This window comes from Gossypium hirsutum, chromosome D07 (assembly GCF_007990345.1).
Source record: "Gossypium hirsutum isolate 1008001.06 chromosome D07, Gossypium_hirsutum_v2.1, whole genome shotgun sequence".
Taxonomy (NCBI): Eukaryota; Viridiplantae; Streptophyta; class Magnoliopsida; order Malvales; family Malvaceae; genus Gossypium; species Gossypium hirsutum.
In genome coordinates this window covers 24,694,839-24,716,429 of record NC_053443.1, presented here as the reverse complement: position 1 = coordinate 24,716,429, position 21,591 = coordinate 24,694,839, and the positions used below count along the sequence as shown (strand labels likewise).

The 21,591-nt window shown below is 36.5% G+C and overlaps 1 protein-coding gene across 1 annotated transcript; it reads left to right on the top strand.

The window, feature by feature from the left end:
* Window positions 1-15,315: 15,315 nt before the first annotated feature.
* Window positions 15,316-16,541, top strand: LOC121219157 (uncharacterized). The gene is made up of 2 exons (XM_041096843.1): window positions 15,316-16,059; window positions 16,161-16,541. The coding sequence occupies exons 1-2, from the start codon at window positions 15,316-15,318 to the stop codon at window positions 16,539-16,541; spliced, it is 1,125 nt and encodes a 374-aa protein (XP_040952777.1).
* Window positions 16,542-21,591: the final 5,050 nt, after the last annotated feature.

Below are 21,591 nucleotides of genomic sequence, written 5' to 3'. Positions count from 1 at the left end.
GAATATTTGTTGCCCTTTGGAAGGTATACCGATAGGGGAGAAAAGGTTTCTCTTTCGTTTTTTTCATCGGGTGGATATTGAACAAGTGGTCAAGAGTGCTCTATGGACATTCAACAATCATCTTCTTGTGTTTCATCATCTGAAAAGAAAGGAAGATCTGATGCTTGTGCCATTGGTTTATTCTTATTTTTGGGTACAGGTTCATGATCTCCCACTAAGTCTGTTCTCAAAAGTAGTGGCCCAACAATTGGGAAATTTGTTGGCCTGTTTGAAGAGTACAACATGAAGTCTGTTATTAGTGGATACACTTTTTATCTGTAAATGACGGTAAGGATTGATGTTCTTTCTCTTTTGAAGTGAAGAAAGAAGATTCATTTATCTGAGGGAAATTTTGTGTATGTTCGATTCCAATATGAGAAACTAACATTATCCTACTTTTTGTGTAGTTGTTTAGGGAACAGGGATAGTTTATGCCTAGTGAGGTTGACAAGGAAGGTTACGGGTTCAGATTTGGGTTGGGATTTAAGTTTACGGGTGGCAGGAAAGAGGACGTTGGGGTGGACAATATCTAGCTTAGGACTGAGGCTGTTGGTAGTTTAACAGGGAGGGTTTCCTTGCCTAGTACTAGTAGAATATTTCTTTGGGTTTCCCCTTCGGCTATTGCTCAGCACCTGTTAAATCTTGTATTAGGGGTTAATTTGTAAGAAGCGAGTACCAGTGTGAAGGCGGATACGGTTGGCTTAGTTCCTATAGTGCATGATGTTAAGGATGTTTCACTTGAGGGATTGATGGTAAGAAGCGACAACATATGATTGGTTCTCCTGGTCGTGTTTCTGATACCTCAGATTCTACAGGGGTTTGTGACGAACATTACTTCGCTTGTCATGATACTATATCGACGGCTGCCATAGGGTAGGTTGGCCGACAGCCATGAAAATTCTTAGTTGGAATATCTATAGGTTGGGGAGTCCACGGGCGGTGTTTAAACTTCAACATATGCTGGGACTGCATAATCCCCATATTGTCTTTTTTATGGAGACTAAGATGGATCACTTTCATATAGAATTTGTTCGATGCAAATGTGGCTTTTACCATGGTATAGAGGTTCCTGCAGAAGGTACGAGGGGGTCTGGGTATAGGCTGGAGATCAGATATCGTGGTGGATCTACAAAGCTTCTCTCGCTTTCACATTGATGTTCAGGCCCATGATATTGATGAGGGGCGAATTGGTGGTTCATAGGACTTTATGGCTCTCCTGATATTCGATTTCAAGTAGAATCTTGGGAAATCTTACAGACTTTGGGACAAGATCAAAGTCTTCATTGGTTGGTCTGTGGAGATTTTAATGAAATCTTGTTCTCTTTTGAAAAGAAATGTGGCGCTCTAAGAGATGAAAAATGTATGGAAGAATTTCGTCGTGTTCTCCAAGGTTATCATTTGGATGATTTGGGCTACGAAGGACCATAGTTCACTAAGGAAAGGGGTAATCTTGTGGACAATAATATCAGGGAAAGGTTGGATAGGGGGTTCCTAATCAAGCGTGGTGGGATCGCTTTTCTACTTTCTCCTTGAGGTATTTAGAGCACTCGATTTTGGATCATTGCCCTTTACTGCTTGATACAGAACGTACAATGATGTGGAGTGTACGAACTTTTCGATTTGAAGCTTGGTGGGTATTGAAGGAGTCTTGTGAATGTGAGATCAAGCGACTTTGGGAGGGTAGTGAGGGTACTATTCCACAGCGTTTGACCATGCTTTGTCATGGTTTACAAGTATAGACGGCAGGGTTAGAAGGTAGTTGGGAAGAGGATGAGAGGCATGCATAAGTGGCTCCGGGATGTCAACACTGGGGACAGGAATGATGAAAATTTGATGGACCTTTTGAGTGCAAAACTAGAACTGAATCTTGAGATTGACAAATCTAAACTATTTTGGGAACAGAGAATCTGTGCTAATTAGCTGAAGTTGAGGGATTGCAATAAGGATTTCTTCCATCGATTTTCTTCTCATAGGCGACGGGTGAATAGAGTAAGCTACCTTATTGTAGAGGATGGGATTTTGGTTCGTGATAATACGAGCCCTTTTTATGTTGCTACAGCATATTTCATTGATTTGTTCACATCCTAAAGGCGAGGGGACTCGTAACCTATTTTGGAGGGGGTTCGTACTTGTATTAATGATGCTATGAATGCTTCTCTCATGGCTAACTTCACTCAGGAGGTGTACTCGACTTTACAAGATATGGCTCTGACAAAGGCTTCAGGTCTAGATGGGCTTTCTGCTCTGTTTTACTAGAAATATTGGCATATCATCGGTCGAGATATTGGTGCCTACTATCTTAGTGTTTTGAACGATGGTTTATCTCTTGCTGATATAAATAAAAACCCATGTTGTTATTATGCTTAAGGTCCCTAATCCTACTAGAATGTAATAGTTTCGCCCTATTAGCCTCTGTTCTGTTTTATATAAGATTGTTTCAAAGGCTATTATTAATAGGTTTTAGAGAGTATTGCATCATTGAGTGGATAAGGCCAGACGTGCCTTTGTTCCTATACGTCATATTACCGACAATATTCTTTTAGCCTATGAAATTCTTAATACTTATCGCCGACGTAAGAGGGGACAAAAATCTACTTCACTTTGAAGCTAGATATGAGCAAGGCCTAGATCGGGTAGAGTGGGGTTTTTTGGAACGCATGTTGCTTCATATGGGTTTCTCTACTCCTTAGGTGAATCTTATTTTACATTGTGTTAGTACTGCCTCCTACTCCATGGTAATGAATGGTGAGGTGGGTTGATAGTTTTCTCTGGGTAGGGGTCTTTGGCAGGGGGATCCGTTGAGTCCATATTTTTCTCTTCTTTACTGTGAGGGGTTGTCCTCCCTTATGCGTTTGACACTTCGGGTTAATTTGGTCAAAGGTGTGACCATCAGTAGAGAGGGTCCCTAAATTTCTCATTTGACGTTTGTGGGTGATTGTATTCTGTTTAGAGAGGCTAGATGTTAAGGGTGCTTCGGTTCTTAAGCATATTACGAAAAAGTATGAATGAGCCTCGGGACAATGTGTTAACTTTGATAAGTCTTCCTTCTTATTCAATTCGAATATTGACAAAACTCTTATGGCTATGATCTCCTCTCGTCTGGGGGTCTAGGTTCCTATAGAGCCTAAAAGATATTTGGGTCTGCCCAATTTTATTGAACAGAGTAAGAAGCAGGCTTTTCAAAATCTAAAGGATCGTAACAAAGTTGGATTGAGAGCTGGTGTGTTTTGCCCCTTTCATTAGGTGGTAAGGAAGTTTTTATTAAGAGTGTTTTGCAATCTATTCCTACCTTTGCAATGTCATGTTTTTTTATTACCAATTTCATTCTGTTTGGATTTGGAGCGTCTTATTAGTCAATACTGGTGGAAAAAGCATGGGGGTCGTGGTGGAATTCATTGGTGTGATTGGTCAGCTTCTTGTGCCTTGAAAGACAACGGAGGTTTGGGTTTTCGAAAGTTCTCATTTTAATACAGCGCTTTTAGCGAAGCAAGGTTGGCGGTTGCTAACAAATCCACACTCCTTGGTGGCACTTGCTTTAAAGGCAAAATACTACCCGTGTAGTGATTTTATGAGTTCACGTTTGGGAGCTTACCCTTCTTACCTATGGAAGAGCATCCGGGCAGTAAAGGGTTTGCTTCATTTGGGGCTGAGTTGGTGCATGGGTACAAGTGCCAGCATTTCGATACAAGATGATATTTGGATCTTGGGTTTTCCTACATACACATTACAAGATATTAAAATTCTTTCGTCACTTTTGTATGTATCGGACTTGATTAATCACCAAAGTAGGTAATGGGACGATCAATTACTTACTTCTGTCTTGGGGTGTGACATTACCAACTGGGTGCGCTGTATCCCCCTTGCTTGGGATTCTCATGACGATGTTTTATTCTGGGGCGCTAATGCATAGGGCGAATACTCTATTCAGTATGGCTATGGATTATTTACTTCTTCAAGACATTTTAAGACTCCTAATATTTACAGACCTTTCTACAACAAGCTATGGAACTTACACCTTCCTGAAAAAATAAAAATTACAGTTTAGCGAATTTTTCATAACTGCATCCTAGTTTTTCTAATATTTACAATAGACGATTGCATACGAATGCGTTGCCCTCGTTGCTAGGTTGAAGTTAAATCCTTTGAGCATGTCTTTCAAGACTATCCGTCAGTACGCGGTATATGGGGTAACCTACACATCACATGGCCTAGTGAGTTATCAGGTTCTTGCTTACAGGATTGGCTTTTTTACCTATTACAAATCCATCCTACTAACCTTTCCAAGAAGATTGTTTGTGTTTTCTGGTTTATTTGGCATGCCAAAAATCAAAAATTTCATATTAACTCCATCATTCAAATTCAAGCTCTAATCAGTGAGGTGGAATTCTATCTTCTAGAACTAGATGCAGTAAAGGAAAATTTACCTAGATGCCCAATTGGGGCTGAGTGCTGGAGTCCTCCTGAGGGGTGCTGCCTGAAAATAAACTTCGACACTGCCTACAATGCTCTTTCGCAAACATCTTACATAGGATTAGTAATTAGGGATAACCAAGGACTGGTACTTGGCTCAAAATCTGAAACCCATATACACATACCTTCCCCGTTTGCTGCGGACACTATTGCGTGTCTCCAAGCTGTCTCCCTAGGATTGATCTGGGTTTTACGGAGGTGATCCTTGAAGGAGATTCACTGACTGTGATCTGTAAGATACTTTTTCCCCTACTTGATAACTCGGCCATCGGAGCGTACATCCGGGATATTAAGGCGAAGGCAAGGCTCTTCCGACATTGTTCTTTTGTACATGTGTTCCGTGAGGGAAACTCAGTTGCACATCTGTTGGCTCAAGAGGGACTCTGAGGAGGAGGTTCACCGTTTCTGCGTGGGAGGGTGCCTGACTTTGCGCGGTTGGCTGTGGAATGCGATTGCCATACCTTGGAGGTGTAGGGTTATCGGGGATAAGTTGAAGGATCTTAATTAGTTTGGTTTCTTTTTTATCGCGTGGGGGGATTTTTTAAGAAGGGCTTCTGCTACGGTTTCTGGATTCATTTTGTTGCTGCTGATGGCCTGATTTTCCTGCTGCTCTTTCAATTTATCTGATAGATATATTTCTGTATCATGTCATCTAGAATATGAATCTCTCATTTTAACTGTCCGTTAATTTACCCGTGAATGCACAAAATTTATTCTCGTGCCTGAGGATAAACTCAAATGCATATAACTCAATTAACTTTTCAAATGAATAACCCGCTCTGATTAAAACAACTAAGTTTATTTTTTTCTATTAGATAATAACTTTTCAGAATAATCCTTTCTTCTTGTTGTCAAGATAATCTAGACATACAATCTATCATAATTCCATCATAATACTAATCAAAGATCTTTACAAACTACCTTAGCTCAAACAAGACATAACATCCCGTTTTAAACCGTTGAAATAAATCGAGATTACTTGATTACTAAAAATCAATATGCAAGGTTAAGCTCGATCTTCCGTCGTCAATACTTTTTCGTTACCTAACCCCTTCATGAAAACTATAAATGGGATAAATATAATAGAACTATTTCAATTCTTAACATCGGAACTTTAATTCATACCGAAGCCGCCACCATCAGATGAATTAAAACCATAGTACTTTAATAAGACCGATGTTACAACCGTATAGATAGAATAATACCTCGACTATCAATAATGCACTCCAAAAAAGAATAGGAAAATCGAAAGTAGTCCCAATAATAATCAGTGTAGTAATACAACTTCTATAATCTGAGATCTATATCACCGTGCTCCCATGATCAAACCAAGAATTATAACCATAATAGATGTAATTACCCCTGGCCAATGAATATCCTTCACAAATGAACCATGTTTGATAGATTAAACAATAAGAATGATAACAAAACTGAGATGATGAAATCCAAGATGTGAAGCTGCAGTGAATTTCCGAGAATACAACTTGTATTGAATGATAAAGAGATCAATGATACCCCAGAGGAAATCCAAAAGAAGAATATCACTCATACGTATTGAAACTAATTGTGATAGAGACAGCATAAGTTGCATATGTATATAAAGCAGAGCAACAATTAGTAAAAGTAGTAAAATAGCATCATATGAGTCTTATCGTTGAATCTTCTACTAAACATAATAGAATAGAATGCCAAAGAAAGATAGAGTAATGCCAATCATAAATCAACCAAACTAGCAATACTTCCGTCTAACATTGTGATTAGATGGCATTCTTTTATGATAAGAATCACCTTTAAAAATGAACAATTACTGATACCTCTGAGAATAAATGAACATATAGAATACCCAGAAGAGATCGTTGTAAGCTACTCGACTATAACCGCTGCATTTAAATATCTTTGCAGTTCAAACACTATCCCACTAACTACTAAAATCATTGATAACTCTACATTATCCCGTTTCACTAAAGAAATCAATTCACAAGAAATCTCGATTAACCCATTCTTTAGATACCGTACTTAAATAAGTCGATTACCGTGAATAACCTCTTTTTTAACAGCGACGTTGCGTATCCCGAATGATCTTGAGAAAAGAAATCTAATATCTCTTCTAGAACTCTCTTTACTTGCTAACCCATTCTCGGCTCTGACCGCATTATTATTCATTCAGCCACTAAACTCTTCGATTTCATACTTGTGGGCTTAATCAACATAAATCTTGTGAATTTTGTTGTATAAAACCTTGAGGGTGAAGGGGTGGAAATCATAAAGCCTCTAAATTTGACTATCATATATATACACTTAACATAACACTCATCATTAACATAATCATTATAAACATTTATTCATACCGTTATGAGTTCTGACTCATCATAAGCAACTTTTTCCTTATACACACATGAATATTGCTTCCAGCATTATTAGAATTAGCTTGGTTGGAAAATATCTCTGTCTAAAAAATGAAACAAATTTTATCAGCGTCAAGAGATATCACACGATCACAGGTTATATAATGGCATGTATTTCTAGACTTCATACATGCAACGTTTAGTTCGAGAACCGACTAAACTGTAGCTCTGATACCACTAAATGTAACACCTATAACCCGTATTCATCGTCGAAATAGGGTTAGGGTTGCGGAGCATTACCTGAAACTTTTAACTTAGAACATTCGATTACAACCATTTATAAAACACATTACATTCCATTCAAACACATGCCTAACGTTCCTTTTTCGAGCCCTCAAGGTCCTAGAAACACTTTAGAAACGATTCGGGACTAAATAAAAAATTATTAGAACTTCATGGAAAAAGATAGAAAAATTCACACTACAGAGGTCACACGGCCGTGTGACTCACATGCTGAGACACACGCCCGTGTCTCAGGCCATGTGGGCATTCGAAGTAGGAACACACGGCTGTGTCCCAACCTGCGTCTGTGCCCGTGTAACTCTTTGACTTGGGTCACACGGTCAAGTCACACGCCCGTGTGCCAGGCCGTGTAACTCTCAAAATGAAACCTTTAAAAACCTACAGGGGACACACGGTCGTGTCCTGTGGCCGTGTGTCGCACAAGCCCGTGTCTTAGGCCATGTGGACAAGAAATAGGCCAAATTTAAGCCATTTCTTTCGCTTAATTCAAGAACACCCTTACAAGTCATTTGCACTTATATTCAAGCATTCAAAATGTACCTAACACATGCATATTCAAGCTAGATCATCATAGTATTTAATCATACAACCAATATCCCAAAAGGCATCTCAACCACAACAATCAAACATGACTATACATTTGCTAAGCTTAACCACAAATCAACTAACTTTTATAATTAATTTTATGCCAACATTTACAACAATGTTCACATACCAATATCATACTCAAAACAACATTTCATAGCATGGCAACATAACAACTAATGTATCATCCAAAATACCATAATTACAAGCCAATCACAATGGCCATATCATCAAGCACAAAACACCTATACATGTGCATATTTAACCAATTTTAGATTAACTTGTTTCTATATCAAACATATCAAAAGGACCTTACCATTGGGACTACTTCTCACATGCATCAAAACCATTTAAATGTCACCTTTCTAACCAATTCCAAATGGTTCCAATAACCAACATATATACATACCAAATTATGTCCAAATGGTCATAATTCAAACAAATAGACTTGACTAAATTTCATATCAAAACATGCCCTAAATGATCACTTTGCAAACATGCCAACTCTTACCGCTTTGGCTATAAAACCATGCATTAATTTGATCTTATATACACCAACCTTTAAATATCAAAGTGCCAAAAGCACACCAATCATCAATGCATCAAATATGATAATTTTCACAAATTCAAAGCAACATTACATGCTGATATCTTTAACTAAAACATTAGACATACGCCCGAAATATGGGAGGGTTCGGGTAAAAATATAGTCTCGAAATATGGGTTTGGGCAAAAAAACGAGGCCCGTTTAGAAAACGGGCCGGGCCTCGGGCACCACTTTTTTGGCTCGGGCCCGGCCCGGCCCGGCCCGGCCCAGCCTGAATTTAATAAATATATATTTTTTATTTTTATTTTTTAATTTTAAAATATTTTTAAAATACTTTTATTTTTATTTTTATTATTTTTAAAATTATTTTTTGGTGTTTATTAAAAAATGGGCCGGGCCGGGCCCGGGCTTAGGATTTTATTCCCGAGCCGGGCCTGGACAAAATTCCAGGCCCATATTTCGGGCCGGGCCAGGCCTGGGCCTAGAAGGCGGGCCAAAATTTTTTTATGTGCCCGGCCTGACCCGGCCCATGGACACCTCTAGTCCACCTATACATGCCATTATAACCACAACCAAAGCATCAAAATCTACCGATAAAATTGATGGATAGTGTGATGGATCTCCGACTAGCTTCCAACCCATATTGAGCTTCCGATAATCTATAAAGTAAGAGAAAGATAACTACGTAAGCAACGAATGCTTAGAAAGCTTGTATAAACAATAAACATAATATTACATTTCAATAATGAAATTTATAGGTTAAAAGTAAACATATACTAATGTCTTAAGATTTATCAAACCATATTCATCAACTCACAAATGAGTAAGTTCATTAATGTCGCATATTTATTAACCATTCATAACATGATAGGATTTCATGAGACATAATATATAATCATCAACCTTTTTATAAAATTATATATCTTTCTATTTACTTACTTTCCTTTCCATTCCCAAATGCTTATCATAAGCCTAAACAACATTATTAATTCTCAATTTAAGGTATTTATCCATGACATAGATAGATTCATTCAATGCATAAGCAATTTACTAGCATATGAATACATCATTTATCTCATTAAACCTTTTTATAACATCATAATTCATCCCAATTATGTACTTAGCATATCACTCCCTTTTCTTACCCGTTTCATATGCATAGTATAAGTTTAATCATAAACATCAATCATGTCCACAAGCTTGGCATAAGCCTAAGCACATCAACAACACATGTTAGTTCATTTAAACATGATTCATATGAATTTAACATGGATAACCATTATACTTTAGCATAATTCAATTAGATTTATTATCCATCTCATAACATATCATGTTTTCCATGTATCACCATTTCAATAAGTTTCATGCATACATATCTTAATTCATATTGAACATTTACCATTTCATTTGCACAACACATAAGACAAAAACATAGCATTAACCATAGTCACAAGTTAGTGATTAAACACATAACTTAGCAAAAATCACCACATGATAAACTAACTTTCATGAATATAGAATATAAGCATTCATACTTTTCATGAACATGACTATACATACTTTAATCATCAACAACTCATACCTTTCCATACTTTCATGACATTGCCAATCGGAACACCTACCGTTCCATCCCTTTGTATACCCGTTGAACCACTTAGAATAATATCAGATACGCGAGAATCTCACACACTGTGTGCTAACATATGGTCAAAACAATTTCTTTCCTTTTCATTTATATAGATACTCTCTCTCAAGCCATAAATGGGTCTGCTCACACAAGCTGTCGGTCGAAATGTAGCTACACGATGCTGCTCACACAAGTTGTCAAGTATCCGCAACACATGCCGAAACTCAACCACCGGTAGGACGTTCAGGACCAACACCTGAAACATGGTAACCCTAATGACATTTCATTTATATCTTATATATTCCCAAGGTTCAAACGGGGCTCGATAGCTGTCGTATGTTGTTGAATTTCCATTATCTCTTTACTCGATAAATTGTATAATAACATATATATATTGACTCAATCATAATATAATCACATACTAACATTCAATTAATCAGCATTATACAGAATTCAGTTCATATGAACTTACCTGGCAAAATTGCAAAAATGTCAAAGTATAGGGGTATTTTGGTAATTTTCTATTCTCCTCGATTTTCCACCCGATCTTGATCTAAATTAATAATTTCATTCAATCTATTAATTTAGACAATAAAAAAATTTATTTTATGCAATTTAGTTATTTTTGACATTTTTATAAAATTGCCCCTAAAGTTTTACTTTTATTCAATTTAGTCCTTGAGCCTAAAACATGCAATTTAACCATTTTACCAAAAATTGAGCCTATAGAAATTCTTATGGCATCCAATACAGCCCATTTATGCAAAAATTTCACAACAAATCCTTATATTTTTATTATTTTAACATTTTAGTCCCTAATTGATAAATTCATCAAAAATCACTTAACAAAATACTTTTAAATACCAACTAATATTTCAAATTCATAATTTAAAATAAAAAAAAATCACTAGATTCATCAATGGCAACATTCACAATCTTTAACAGTTTCAAAATCGAAGGTACGGGTTAGCTGGATCTAGTTGCAATGATCTCAAAAACATAAAAATTATTAAAAACGAGACTAAAATGGACTTACATGCAACCTCCAAAGCAAGCTTGAAGGTATAACCATGGTTTATTTCTTCTTTCAATTCGTGAATAAGACATGAAAATGATTATATAACATTTTGGTTTTATTTTATTTTATTTTATTATCAAATTACCATTTTGTCCATTTAATAATCATCAAATTTTCATGATTTTTGTTTCCCAAAACCTTTAAATGGTTTAATTACCATTTAACTCTCTTTTCCTTTATTCAATAAACCAATGAATCACTCAAATCAAATAGTGATCAAATTTTACATCTTTTACGATTTAGTCCTTTTTAATTAATTAACTATCGAAACGTTAAAAATTTTCAACGAAACTTTAATACTACCTTAATGGAACTCTATTAATATTTATAAAAATATTTACGGCTTGGTTTATAGAAACAAGGTCCCGATACCTTATTTTCTAAAACCACTTGACCTTAGGGTTTTACCACTAGAACTTAATAAATCATTTATATAACATAAATTATTAAATCAAAAAACTTTTTAAAACCATTTTTGACTCTTAAATATTAAAAAATAATATTTACGAACTTACTTGTCGGATTCAGTGGCCTCGAAACTATTCTTTTCGACACCACTAAAAAATAGGTTGTTACAATTCCCTTATAAATTATTCTTTCTATACCATTTCTAAAATTTCAAATTGCAACAACCTAGTGATCAAAAGTTTTATGTTGAGTAATTACACTTACTCAAGAAAATTAAACGTAAATATGATACACACTAAGCATATAATTGTGAGGAGAAAGGATGATATGAAATAATGATGTCACGTCATCTATATCTCTTTTCCAATAGTTTAAATACTACATCAATATTTTCATCCTAAATTTCAGCATTTTCGTCCTGAAAAAAAAATCAAATCCAAATTGAAATCCTGAAATTCAAGATGAAATTGTTGATGTGACATTAAACTATTAGATGGAGATAATGTCTATGTTTCATACAATCTTTTCTCCTCCATTCTTGTTTGTTTGATGTAAAAAATTAAATACTAAATTAAAAATATTATAATATTATAAGAAAAGAAAACTGAAAGTTAAGTTTATAATAATATATAATATTATAAAAAAAATGCGTTAATTTGCTTATATTTAAATTTTTAATAAATGAAAAAACATATAAAATTATTAAATACTAAATTAAATTTTATAAATATTTTTTAAAAAATAAAAATAATATGGGTAGACAAAAATATATTAGATTAGTCATTTACAAATATGTGTGGATTTGAACAAAATTTTATATCCTTATTTTAATTCGAACTAAACTTGAAAAAACATAAAATATATCAATATTATTTATAAAATCGATTTGAACCCAACCGATCCTCATCCATAAACCTCTATTTAAACACATATCTTGTTCTAGAATAAAAATATATATATGACATGACGTGGTCAAATGTTTATCTAATTTCTTAGTTCACGAGGAGTTTAATGGTGTGTTTGGTTGGGTGGAAAAATAGAAAGATGGGAGGAAAGAGTTAAAAAGTGAAAAGAAAATAAATTTTGAGTGTACTTAGTAAAAAAATGAAGTAAAAGTAAAAAAATCTAATTTTCTAAAATAATGTATAAAAATTAGTTCTTCCAAATTAAAATGATGAGAGAAGAGAAAAAATATATTTGTATATTTTAGATTAAAATCATGTATATTTCAAATGTTTTATTTTTCTTTCTTTCAATTTTTTCAACTCCATCAATTAATGGATGAAAAAAAAATTCATATTCCCTACCAAGTACATCTGTGAAAAAAAGAATTTATATTTTTCATTTATATCTTTCTATCTCCTCAATTTTTTATCTTTTTAATTTTTTTTTCAAAAAAAATTTATTTATTTCATTTCTATCCCTTTAATTTTTCATTTTCTGTTCACTAAGTGTTTGAAAACTGCCTTATCTCATAGATGAAGATGTGGAATACATTTAATGAGACTTGAAATTATCAATCATCTATTAAGAAATATATAAATATAATCCAATTTTAGGTTTTAACATATGAAAGTTGTTGTTTTTAATAAACGATTTGATTTTATTAAAACAACGGTTTTGGTCCACGAAATTCAGAAAAATGGGTTCGGGAGTCGGTTACGCACGAGGAAGGATTAGCACCCTCGATACGCCCAAAATTGGTACCTAGTTGATTATTTAATGTCTTAGTGTCGAAGATTGAAAACTTTAAAGAAACTTAAAATACGATCCTTAAAAAAAACTCGTATAGCAAAGATTAAAATTCAAGAGGATATTTGGCAATTTGGTTAAACGAGAAATCGAAACCCAGCACCTTAGGGCACGTTCCTCGAATTTCCAAACGCAAAACATTGCCTCATTGTAAAATTTTTAAAAGGATATTAAGCCATTTGGTTAAACGAGAAAAACGACACCCAGCACCTTAGGGCATGTTTTCTCGAATTTCCAAATGCAAAACATTGCCTCATTGTAAAATTTTTAAAAGGATATTAAGCCATTTGGTTAAACGAGAAAAACGACACCCAGCACCTTAGGGCATGTTTTCTCGAATTTCCAAATGCAAAACATTGCCCTTTTTGAAACATTTTTCTTTTTTGAAATATGTATTTATATGCATAATGGAATAATAAATAAGATAATGAGACTAAAATAATATGAGCAAAAACAAATAATAAATAAATAAAATGAAGCAAATTCATCATATGTGTATAATGACAAATAAATAAATAAATAACACATAAAAATGGACATGTGAACAAATAAACAAATGAACATTAGATAAAACAAAATAATAATAAAAAGGTAAATTGGCCCAGATTAAAATAAATAAATAAATAAAAATGCATGCGCACGTAAGAAAAATATATATATATACATATATATACTTATAAAAACATGAAGACCTACATATATTTATGTTTTAAAGTTATAAAATAAACTCATATAGGTATATACATATATGTACGCATGTGTATATAAAAGGACAGAAGAAGAGATATTAATGTATGTGTATTTGTAAGGAAAATATATATAGATCTAAATGTATATATAAATTATAGAATATAAAATATATATAAATGGGTACATGCGTATATATGTAAAAAAAGGTATGTACATATATATATAAAGTTAAATGATATGGGTACGTAAACCATAGTAAAATAATAATAATAATAATAATAATAACAAAGATAACCATAATAATAATAGTTAGTTTAATAATAATAAGAGTCTTTAAAAAAAAATTAGATTAAACAATAAACAAAACATAGGACGAAATCGAGAGCAAAATGAAATTACAGGGTAAAAACTACAATAAAACAAACAAGAAAGACCAAAATGGAAATGCGCGTAAATGCCAGGGACCAACTGAGTAATAAAACCCTTATCAGGACACGTGTACGTTGCACAGTGCGCCAGGGGGTCGGGGACGAAATCGAAAAAACACACGAAAGTTCAGGGCTGAATTAAAAGACAATAATATTGAACAAAAGGAGTCAATTTAAAAGAAAATAAACTCAGAAGAACCAAAATCGTAAATAGACCCTCAGGTATGGAAACACGCGGACCTTCATCGGGTCGAGTCAGGTCGGCTTGATCCATGTCAAAACCTCATAAAAAAAGGATTGGTGGCGACTCCCGTTTCTTTTTTTTCAAAACCCAAGTCGACCCCGTTTTTCATCATCCAAAAAAAAGGGTGTCAACAGCTTGGCGACTCCACTGGGGAATTCTCAAAATAAGTGAGTCGAGCCACGAGTTGATTACTTTTTGTCTTTTTTTCGAAAATCAAAAATTTTGTTTAAATTTACGATCCTTTCATTATATTTCATTCTTCATTATGATTTTCATCATTGTGATTTATAATTGCTCTGTTTGTTTAAATTTTGACATCTTTTTGCATTGCATTGCATTGCATGACCTTTTGGTCACACCCTCTTAAGTGGGAGTGAGAAGCTACTCCTTCGTGAGGTTTTCACCTCCGTGCAGGATAGTAGATCGCTTTCGGGATACATCCGTACCTATGTCTTCGTGAGATTTTCATCTCCGTGCAGCCATAGGGAAATGTATCCCCTTGAACCGAACTCGGTCTATATGAGCCTATAATGGGTGAAGATCGAGGAATCTGCTGGTTCGGGTACCCTTACTTTAGAACCAAACCACATGTAGTGAACCCTATGAACCGACCCTAGATAGAACTACTTCAAACCCTAGTAGATATCCAAATAGGTGCTCTATTATTTCTTGCTTGTATCAGATTTTGATTTTGGTACTGACTTATTATTTTGTTTTGACTACATGGTATTTTGTCTACATGGCATTGCATTAACAAAGGCGTTGATTCATATTCGGTCACTAGATAGAAAAGCCAATCATGGAAAGTGAATTTCTTAACAAAGTGGAAGATAATGCGGTTATCCGAATATGGTCAGAAAGGTCGCAACTCGAGAAAGGTGATAGTCTGACAATGGGGCATGCGTCAGAGTTATGGGATTACACCAGCATCAATGTGACTCAAAACAACCTTCAGGAGTTGAAAGAAATTTGGGCTCAGTGGGATGATGAAGTCAAACAATTGTTTTACTGTAATTATGGTGATTTACCCTACTTGCTTGACATCAATGTAGATGAACATCTATTTCGAGCTTTGGCTCAATTTTGGAATTCTGCTTATAGTTGCTTCACATTTGGGAAGGTTGACATGGTGCCTACTGTGGAGGAGTATACAACTTTGCTTCGTTGTCCAAGAATCCAAGTGGATAAAATTTACTGTAGAGCTGCTAATGTTTTGACTTTAACCAAGAAGTTAACAAGAATTACTGGAATGAGTGAACAATGGGTTACTGCACGAATCAAGCAAAAGGGAGAAAATAGATGTATCCCTTGGAGAAGTTTGCGAGATCAGATTTTGGCACACCCTGATACGAAGAAGAAAGTCGATGTTTTTGCTTTGAGTATGTACGGGATGGTTATTTTTCCTAAAGCATTGGGGCATATAGATGAAGCCGTTACAGATTTGTTTGATCAACTCGATAGGAGGGTCACACCCGTTCCAGCAATTTTAGCCGAAACATTCAGATCTTTGAGTGCCTGTCGAAGAACGGGGGAAGGAAGATTCGTTGGTTGTGCACAACTCCTGTTAGTTTGGTTTCATAGCCATTTCTAGAAGGTAGATAAGTTTTCTTATCAAGTTTTTTAGAAAATTATTCGCCTTTGAAGGAATTAGCAGCGACATCAAGACGCGATGACATTACAGAGGAAAGGTGGATGACGATCCTACAAAATCTACGAGATGAAGATGTTGAATGGAGAGCTTCTTGGATGGTGCCCGACGAGATTATGTACCGATGTGGGGACTTTGACTGGGTCCCTTTGCTTGGAATTTGGGGAGCTGTCGGATATGCCCCACTGCTTGTATTAAGACAATATAGGTCAAGACAGTTCGTGCCAGCAACGCAAGGGCTTGCCGAGTGTGAGTTCTCTTATAAAGGTAATAACTATAGAGGAAAGATTCGGGAGATGTCTAACGCTTGGAAACAGATTCACCGGATGAAAGGAATTGCCGTAGGAGCAACAACAACTCCCGAGTATCACGGGTAGCGGAGTTAGAAAGGTCGCTTCACTTGTGCCGTAGTCGCAACTCTATGGTCGAGCTAAAAGCAAGTTTGAGTAAGATTGAAGAGTTGAAAGAAAGGATAGGAGAACTTGAAGACGCATTGCGAAATTCTAAATTAGGAGTAGAATTTCTTGAAAGACGAAATGAACAGTACCAAGAGCAGCTCCATCATCTCCAAAGTCAGATTAGAGATAGAGATTACGTTATGGGCGAAGCTGTGACTCAAGTGCGGGAAGTGGCTGACCATCTGCAAACCTTAGCGGTTCAGGCTGATATACTGAGTTTGAAATATGAGTCGGAGTCAAGTCAGGGTCAAGAGTTAGCTTGGATCCTTAGGAGGGTTAAGGCTTTGAGCATAAAGGCAAAGCCGTACATGTAATCCACTTTATGTAAAGAAATTTGTTTTCTAGTCAAGTTTTTCTAATGAAATTGAATTAGAATCAATGCCTTTTCTTTGCATTCATTCATCTGCATCGCATTTTTATCATATGCATTAAAGTTTCAAAATTAATAATAATAATAAGAGCTCTAATTAATGACAGTTACCCTGGAAGTCAACGAAAATCTGTCAACTAGATATCATTACGGTACTCGCCGGAGAACCAAAGAAATGGATCAAAGACTAGAGAAATTAGAGCAATTGCAAGAGCAGATGCAAACTCAGATGCAAGAAAAACTAGCCAAATTGCAGCAAGATATGGAAACATCCCAAAGAGAATTATTGAATCAATTAAAACTATTAACGGCTGGCGGGCACGATAAGAGGAAGAGTCCCGCAGTAAATTCTGGGGATGATCACGAAGACCCTGCCTACCCTCCAGGTTTCGCCCCAACTAATGTCCAAACGCAACCGGGGGTGTACCCACAGAGGGTACCTGTCACCATCAGATCCCAATACCAAGTTGGTGCCCCAGCATCGATGAACTTCCCAACAGGTTCGGGTTCTAATCCAAGGGATAATCCTATTAATCCCGTGGTTTCGGATCTCGACGACGCAGCAAAAATAGAGAAAACAAGAGTAGACCTTCCAAAACAATTAGAAGATCGATGTAAATGGTTAGAGGAGAAGTTTCAAGCCATGGAAAATGTCGATTACCATCGAGGAATGGACGCTAAAGAATTGAGCCTGGTACCTGATCTGGTGCTCCCTCCCAAATTTAAAACGCCAGAATTTGAGAAGTACAACGGGAGCAGTTGCCCCGAAGCCCATATCACTATGTTTTGTAGGAGGATGACGGGATACATCAACAATGATCCATTGTTGATCCATTGCTTTCAGGACAGTTTGATCGGGTCAGCGGCTAGATGGTACAACTAATTAAGTCGAACCAACATTCATTCACGGAAGGATTTGGTGCAAGCCTTTATGAAGTAGTATAGACACGTGATGGATATAGCACCCGATCGAATTGTATTGCAAAACATGGAAAAGAAGCCTAATGAGAGTTTCCGGTAATATGCTCAGAGATGGAAGGAAGTAGCAACGCAAGTTCAACCACCGTTTTTAGAGAAGGAGATAACCATGCTTTTTATCAATACCCTAAAAGCTCCATTTCTCAATCACATGCTGGGCAGTCCCACTAAAAGTTTTTCAGACATAGTGATATCTGGAGAAATGATAGAGAACACCATAAGATGTGGCAAGATAGAGGCAGAAGAAAGTACTAAAAGGTCAGCACCAAGGAAAAGGAGCATGAGATAAACAATACAAGCACGTTTAACAGGGACCATTCTAAATCAATCACGGTGGGACAAGCCAGGGCAGTAACCGCTAATCAGCAAAATTTTTCGAAACAAGAATTCAATCCAATGCCAAATGTAGAGAGACCTCAATTCACACCCATCCCAGTGACGTATAGGGAATTGTACCAGAACTTATTTGATGCACATGTGGTATCTCTATTTTACCTGAAACCAATGCAACCTCCATACCCTAAGTGGTATGACGCAAATGCCCAATGCGAGTATCACGCAGGGACTAAGGGGCATTCGATTGAGAACTGCACTGCATTCAAGAAGTTAGTGGAAAAATTTATCAATTTAGGGATCGTAAAGATTGGCGACTCATCAGGACCAAACGTAGCAGAGAATCCGTTGCCCAATCATGACAACAAAGGGGTGAACACGATAATTGAGAGTGGAAGAAAGAGAGTCAAAGCCAACGTAGCCGAGATAAGGACCCCCATTGAATGGGTTTGGAAACAAATGGTGAAAAGAGGTCTCATCAAGCAAAATTCAATAGAAAAGCCTGAAGAAGCAAGAAAGTTTTGTGAGTACCACGCAGAAGAAGGCCATGACATCCAAAAGTGTACCGAGTTCAGAACCATGGTGCAAAACTTAATGGATAGCAAAGAGTTAGAATTTTATGAAGAGATTAATGGACTAGAAGAAGGAGAGGTTTATGCTACAGAAGAAGGATCTACGGGGAAAGCCCAAAAGGCTAATTACCCAATGATAATCATTTCGAAACCAATGAGCAGAGAATCTGGTGTACAAATAGCGCCAAAGGTCATAATCCAGAAACCTGTATCCTTTCCTTACGAGGATAGCAGAAAGGTTCCTTGGAATTACGATTGCAATGTAACAATCCCAGGAGAAGAGAGCTTGGTAAATGCTTCAGGAGAGGATGAAGGATTCTATACACGAAGTGGAAAATGCTATGATCCGGCAAACGCAAGGGTGGAATCTGGAAAAGGAAAGGCCTTAGCGGTTGAATTGGGAAAAGTAAAAGCAGACAAAATTGAGCCGCGTGTCAATCAGCCGGTAACTGAAAATGAGGCTAAAGAATTTCTAAAATTCTTGAAACATAGCGAGTACAGCGTGGTAGAACAATTACATAAGCAACCGGCTCGTATCTCAATGCTTGAATTGCTTCTAAGTTCAGAGATACATCGTAATGCTCTGATTAAAGTGCTAAATGAAACTTATGTCGCAAGCGATATCTCAGTGAATAAGTTGGACCGTTTGGTTAACAATATCAGTGTCGAAAATTTCATTTTCTTCAATGATGACGAAATACCACCGGGGGGAAGAGGAGCCACCAAAGCACTACATATCACTGCTCGCTGCGGGGAGTATACGTTAGCAGGAGTGCTAATTGATAATGGATCAGCCTTGAATGTTTTACCCCTATCTACCTTAAATAGGTTACCGGTGGATAGTTCCCATATGAAATCGTGCCAGAATATAGTGAGAGCATTTGATGGTACCGAAAGGGAAGTGATGGGAAGAATAGAAATACCCCTCTTGATTGGCCCGAATACATACGAAGTGGATTTTTTGGTGATGAATATCAAGCCTTCGTATAATTGCTTGCTGGGGAGACCATGGATTCATTCAGCAGGGGCGGTGCCTTCGTCATTACACCAAAAGTTGAAGTTAGTGACAGAAGACCGATTAATTACGATAGACGCTGAGGAAGACATCATTGCATCGGTAATCAGTGATGCACCATATTTGGGAACAGATGAGGAGGCGATCGAATGTTCCTTTCGATCCTTAGAGTTCGTAAATGCAACCTCTGTTATTGAGGGAAAGAGGATCCCAATGCCCAGTATGTCTAGAGCCACGAAGATGGGATTACAAATGACAGTTGGGAAAGGAGCTATGCTCGGAAGAGGACTGGGAAGATGCCTTCAAGGAAGGATAGAGGTACCAGTGTTGAAGGACAAGCAAGACCGTTTTGGTTTAGGATTTAAACCAAATGCTAAGCAAAGAAGAAAAGAGTTGGAGAGAAGACAAGAGAGGAGGAAGGCACGTTTGAACGGAAAAGAGGTTGATTGGGAACCAATGGCTTTCCCCCACATATCCAAGACCTTCGTATCGGGAGGAACCATGTATTCTGGACTGAAGACTCCAAGAAAGAAGATTACAGAGGAAATGCTAGGAAACTTGAACATCAATGCCATATCTGAAGGAAAATCTGAAGAAGGAAGTACATCAGGCATCTATCTTGTTGGACCTGGGAGTGTTTTAAACAATTGGACTGCAGAAGAAATGCCTGAAGTTTTTAGAGCTTTTTCAGAGTAATATTCAAAGCATACTAATTGTTCTAAGCCTAGAGAAAATGAAACTTTTTGTGAAATGAAAGGGGCTTATAATTGAACATTGTGATTTCAATGAAATATATTTTCGCATTTTGAGTATATATTCTGTTAAAATTCTTTTCATTCTTTCGCATGAATAGTTATCTAGGATGCCTTTATTCCAAATCATTCTTTCATTAATTCATGACTATACTAAATAAGAATCCTTAAATTCATACATTCCCTGTACATTCTTTGATACCTATAACAGGTCCCAAGATATCAATGACATGAGTGACTCTACTATAGACTTAGAAAATCCTTTTGAACGAGATATGTGTCTAGAGGAATCTCAAGATTTTGAAGATAACATAGATTGCAACCTATCTCCGGACTTGTTAAGGATGGTAGAGCAGGAAGAGAAACAGATTCTACCTAATGAGGAGATGATAGAGACAGTGATCCTGGAAGAGGGAAAGGTGGTAAAGATTGGCACGTGCATGGCTGAAGAAGTAAAACAAGACCTCATTGAATTGCTTCGAGAGTTCAAAGATGTCTTCGCATGGTTATACCAAGATATGCCGGGGTTAAGCACTGACATCGTAGTTCACCGACTTCCTATAAAGGAAGATTGCAAACCAGTTCAGCAAAAACTTCGAAGAATGAGGCCTGATGTTGTATTAAAAATAAAAGAGGAGGTGCAAAAACAATTCGACGCTGGATTCCTGCAGGTGGTCAAATACTCCGAGTGGGTGGCCAATATTGTTCCTGTCCCTAAAAAAGATGGGAAGGTACGAATGTGTGTAGATTATAGAGACTTAAATAAGGCTAGCCCAAAAGACAATTTTCCCTTACCGCACATCGACGCCTTGATGGACAACACAGCAGGGCATTCGCTATTTTCTTTCATGGATGGTTTCTCTGGATATAACCAAATTAAGATGCATCCTGAGGATATGAAGAAAACTACATTCATAACCCTATGGGGAACCTTTTGTTATAGGGTGAT

Bases quoted from the DNA above. Each gene is read 5' to 3' on its own strand.
- LOC121219157 (XM_041096843.1), top strand. From the start codon at position 15,316: ATGGAAAGTGAATTTCTTAACAAAGTGGAAGATAATGCGGTTATCCGA. The intron at 16,060-16,160 runs GTTGGTTGTGCA...TCGCCTTTGAAG, and splicing joins GAACGGGGGAAGGAAGATTC to GAATTAGCAGCGACATCAAG.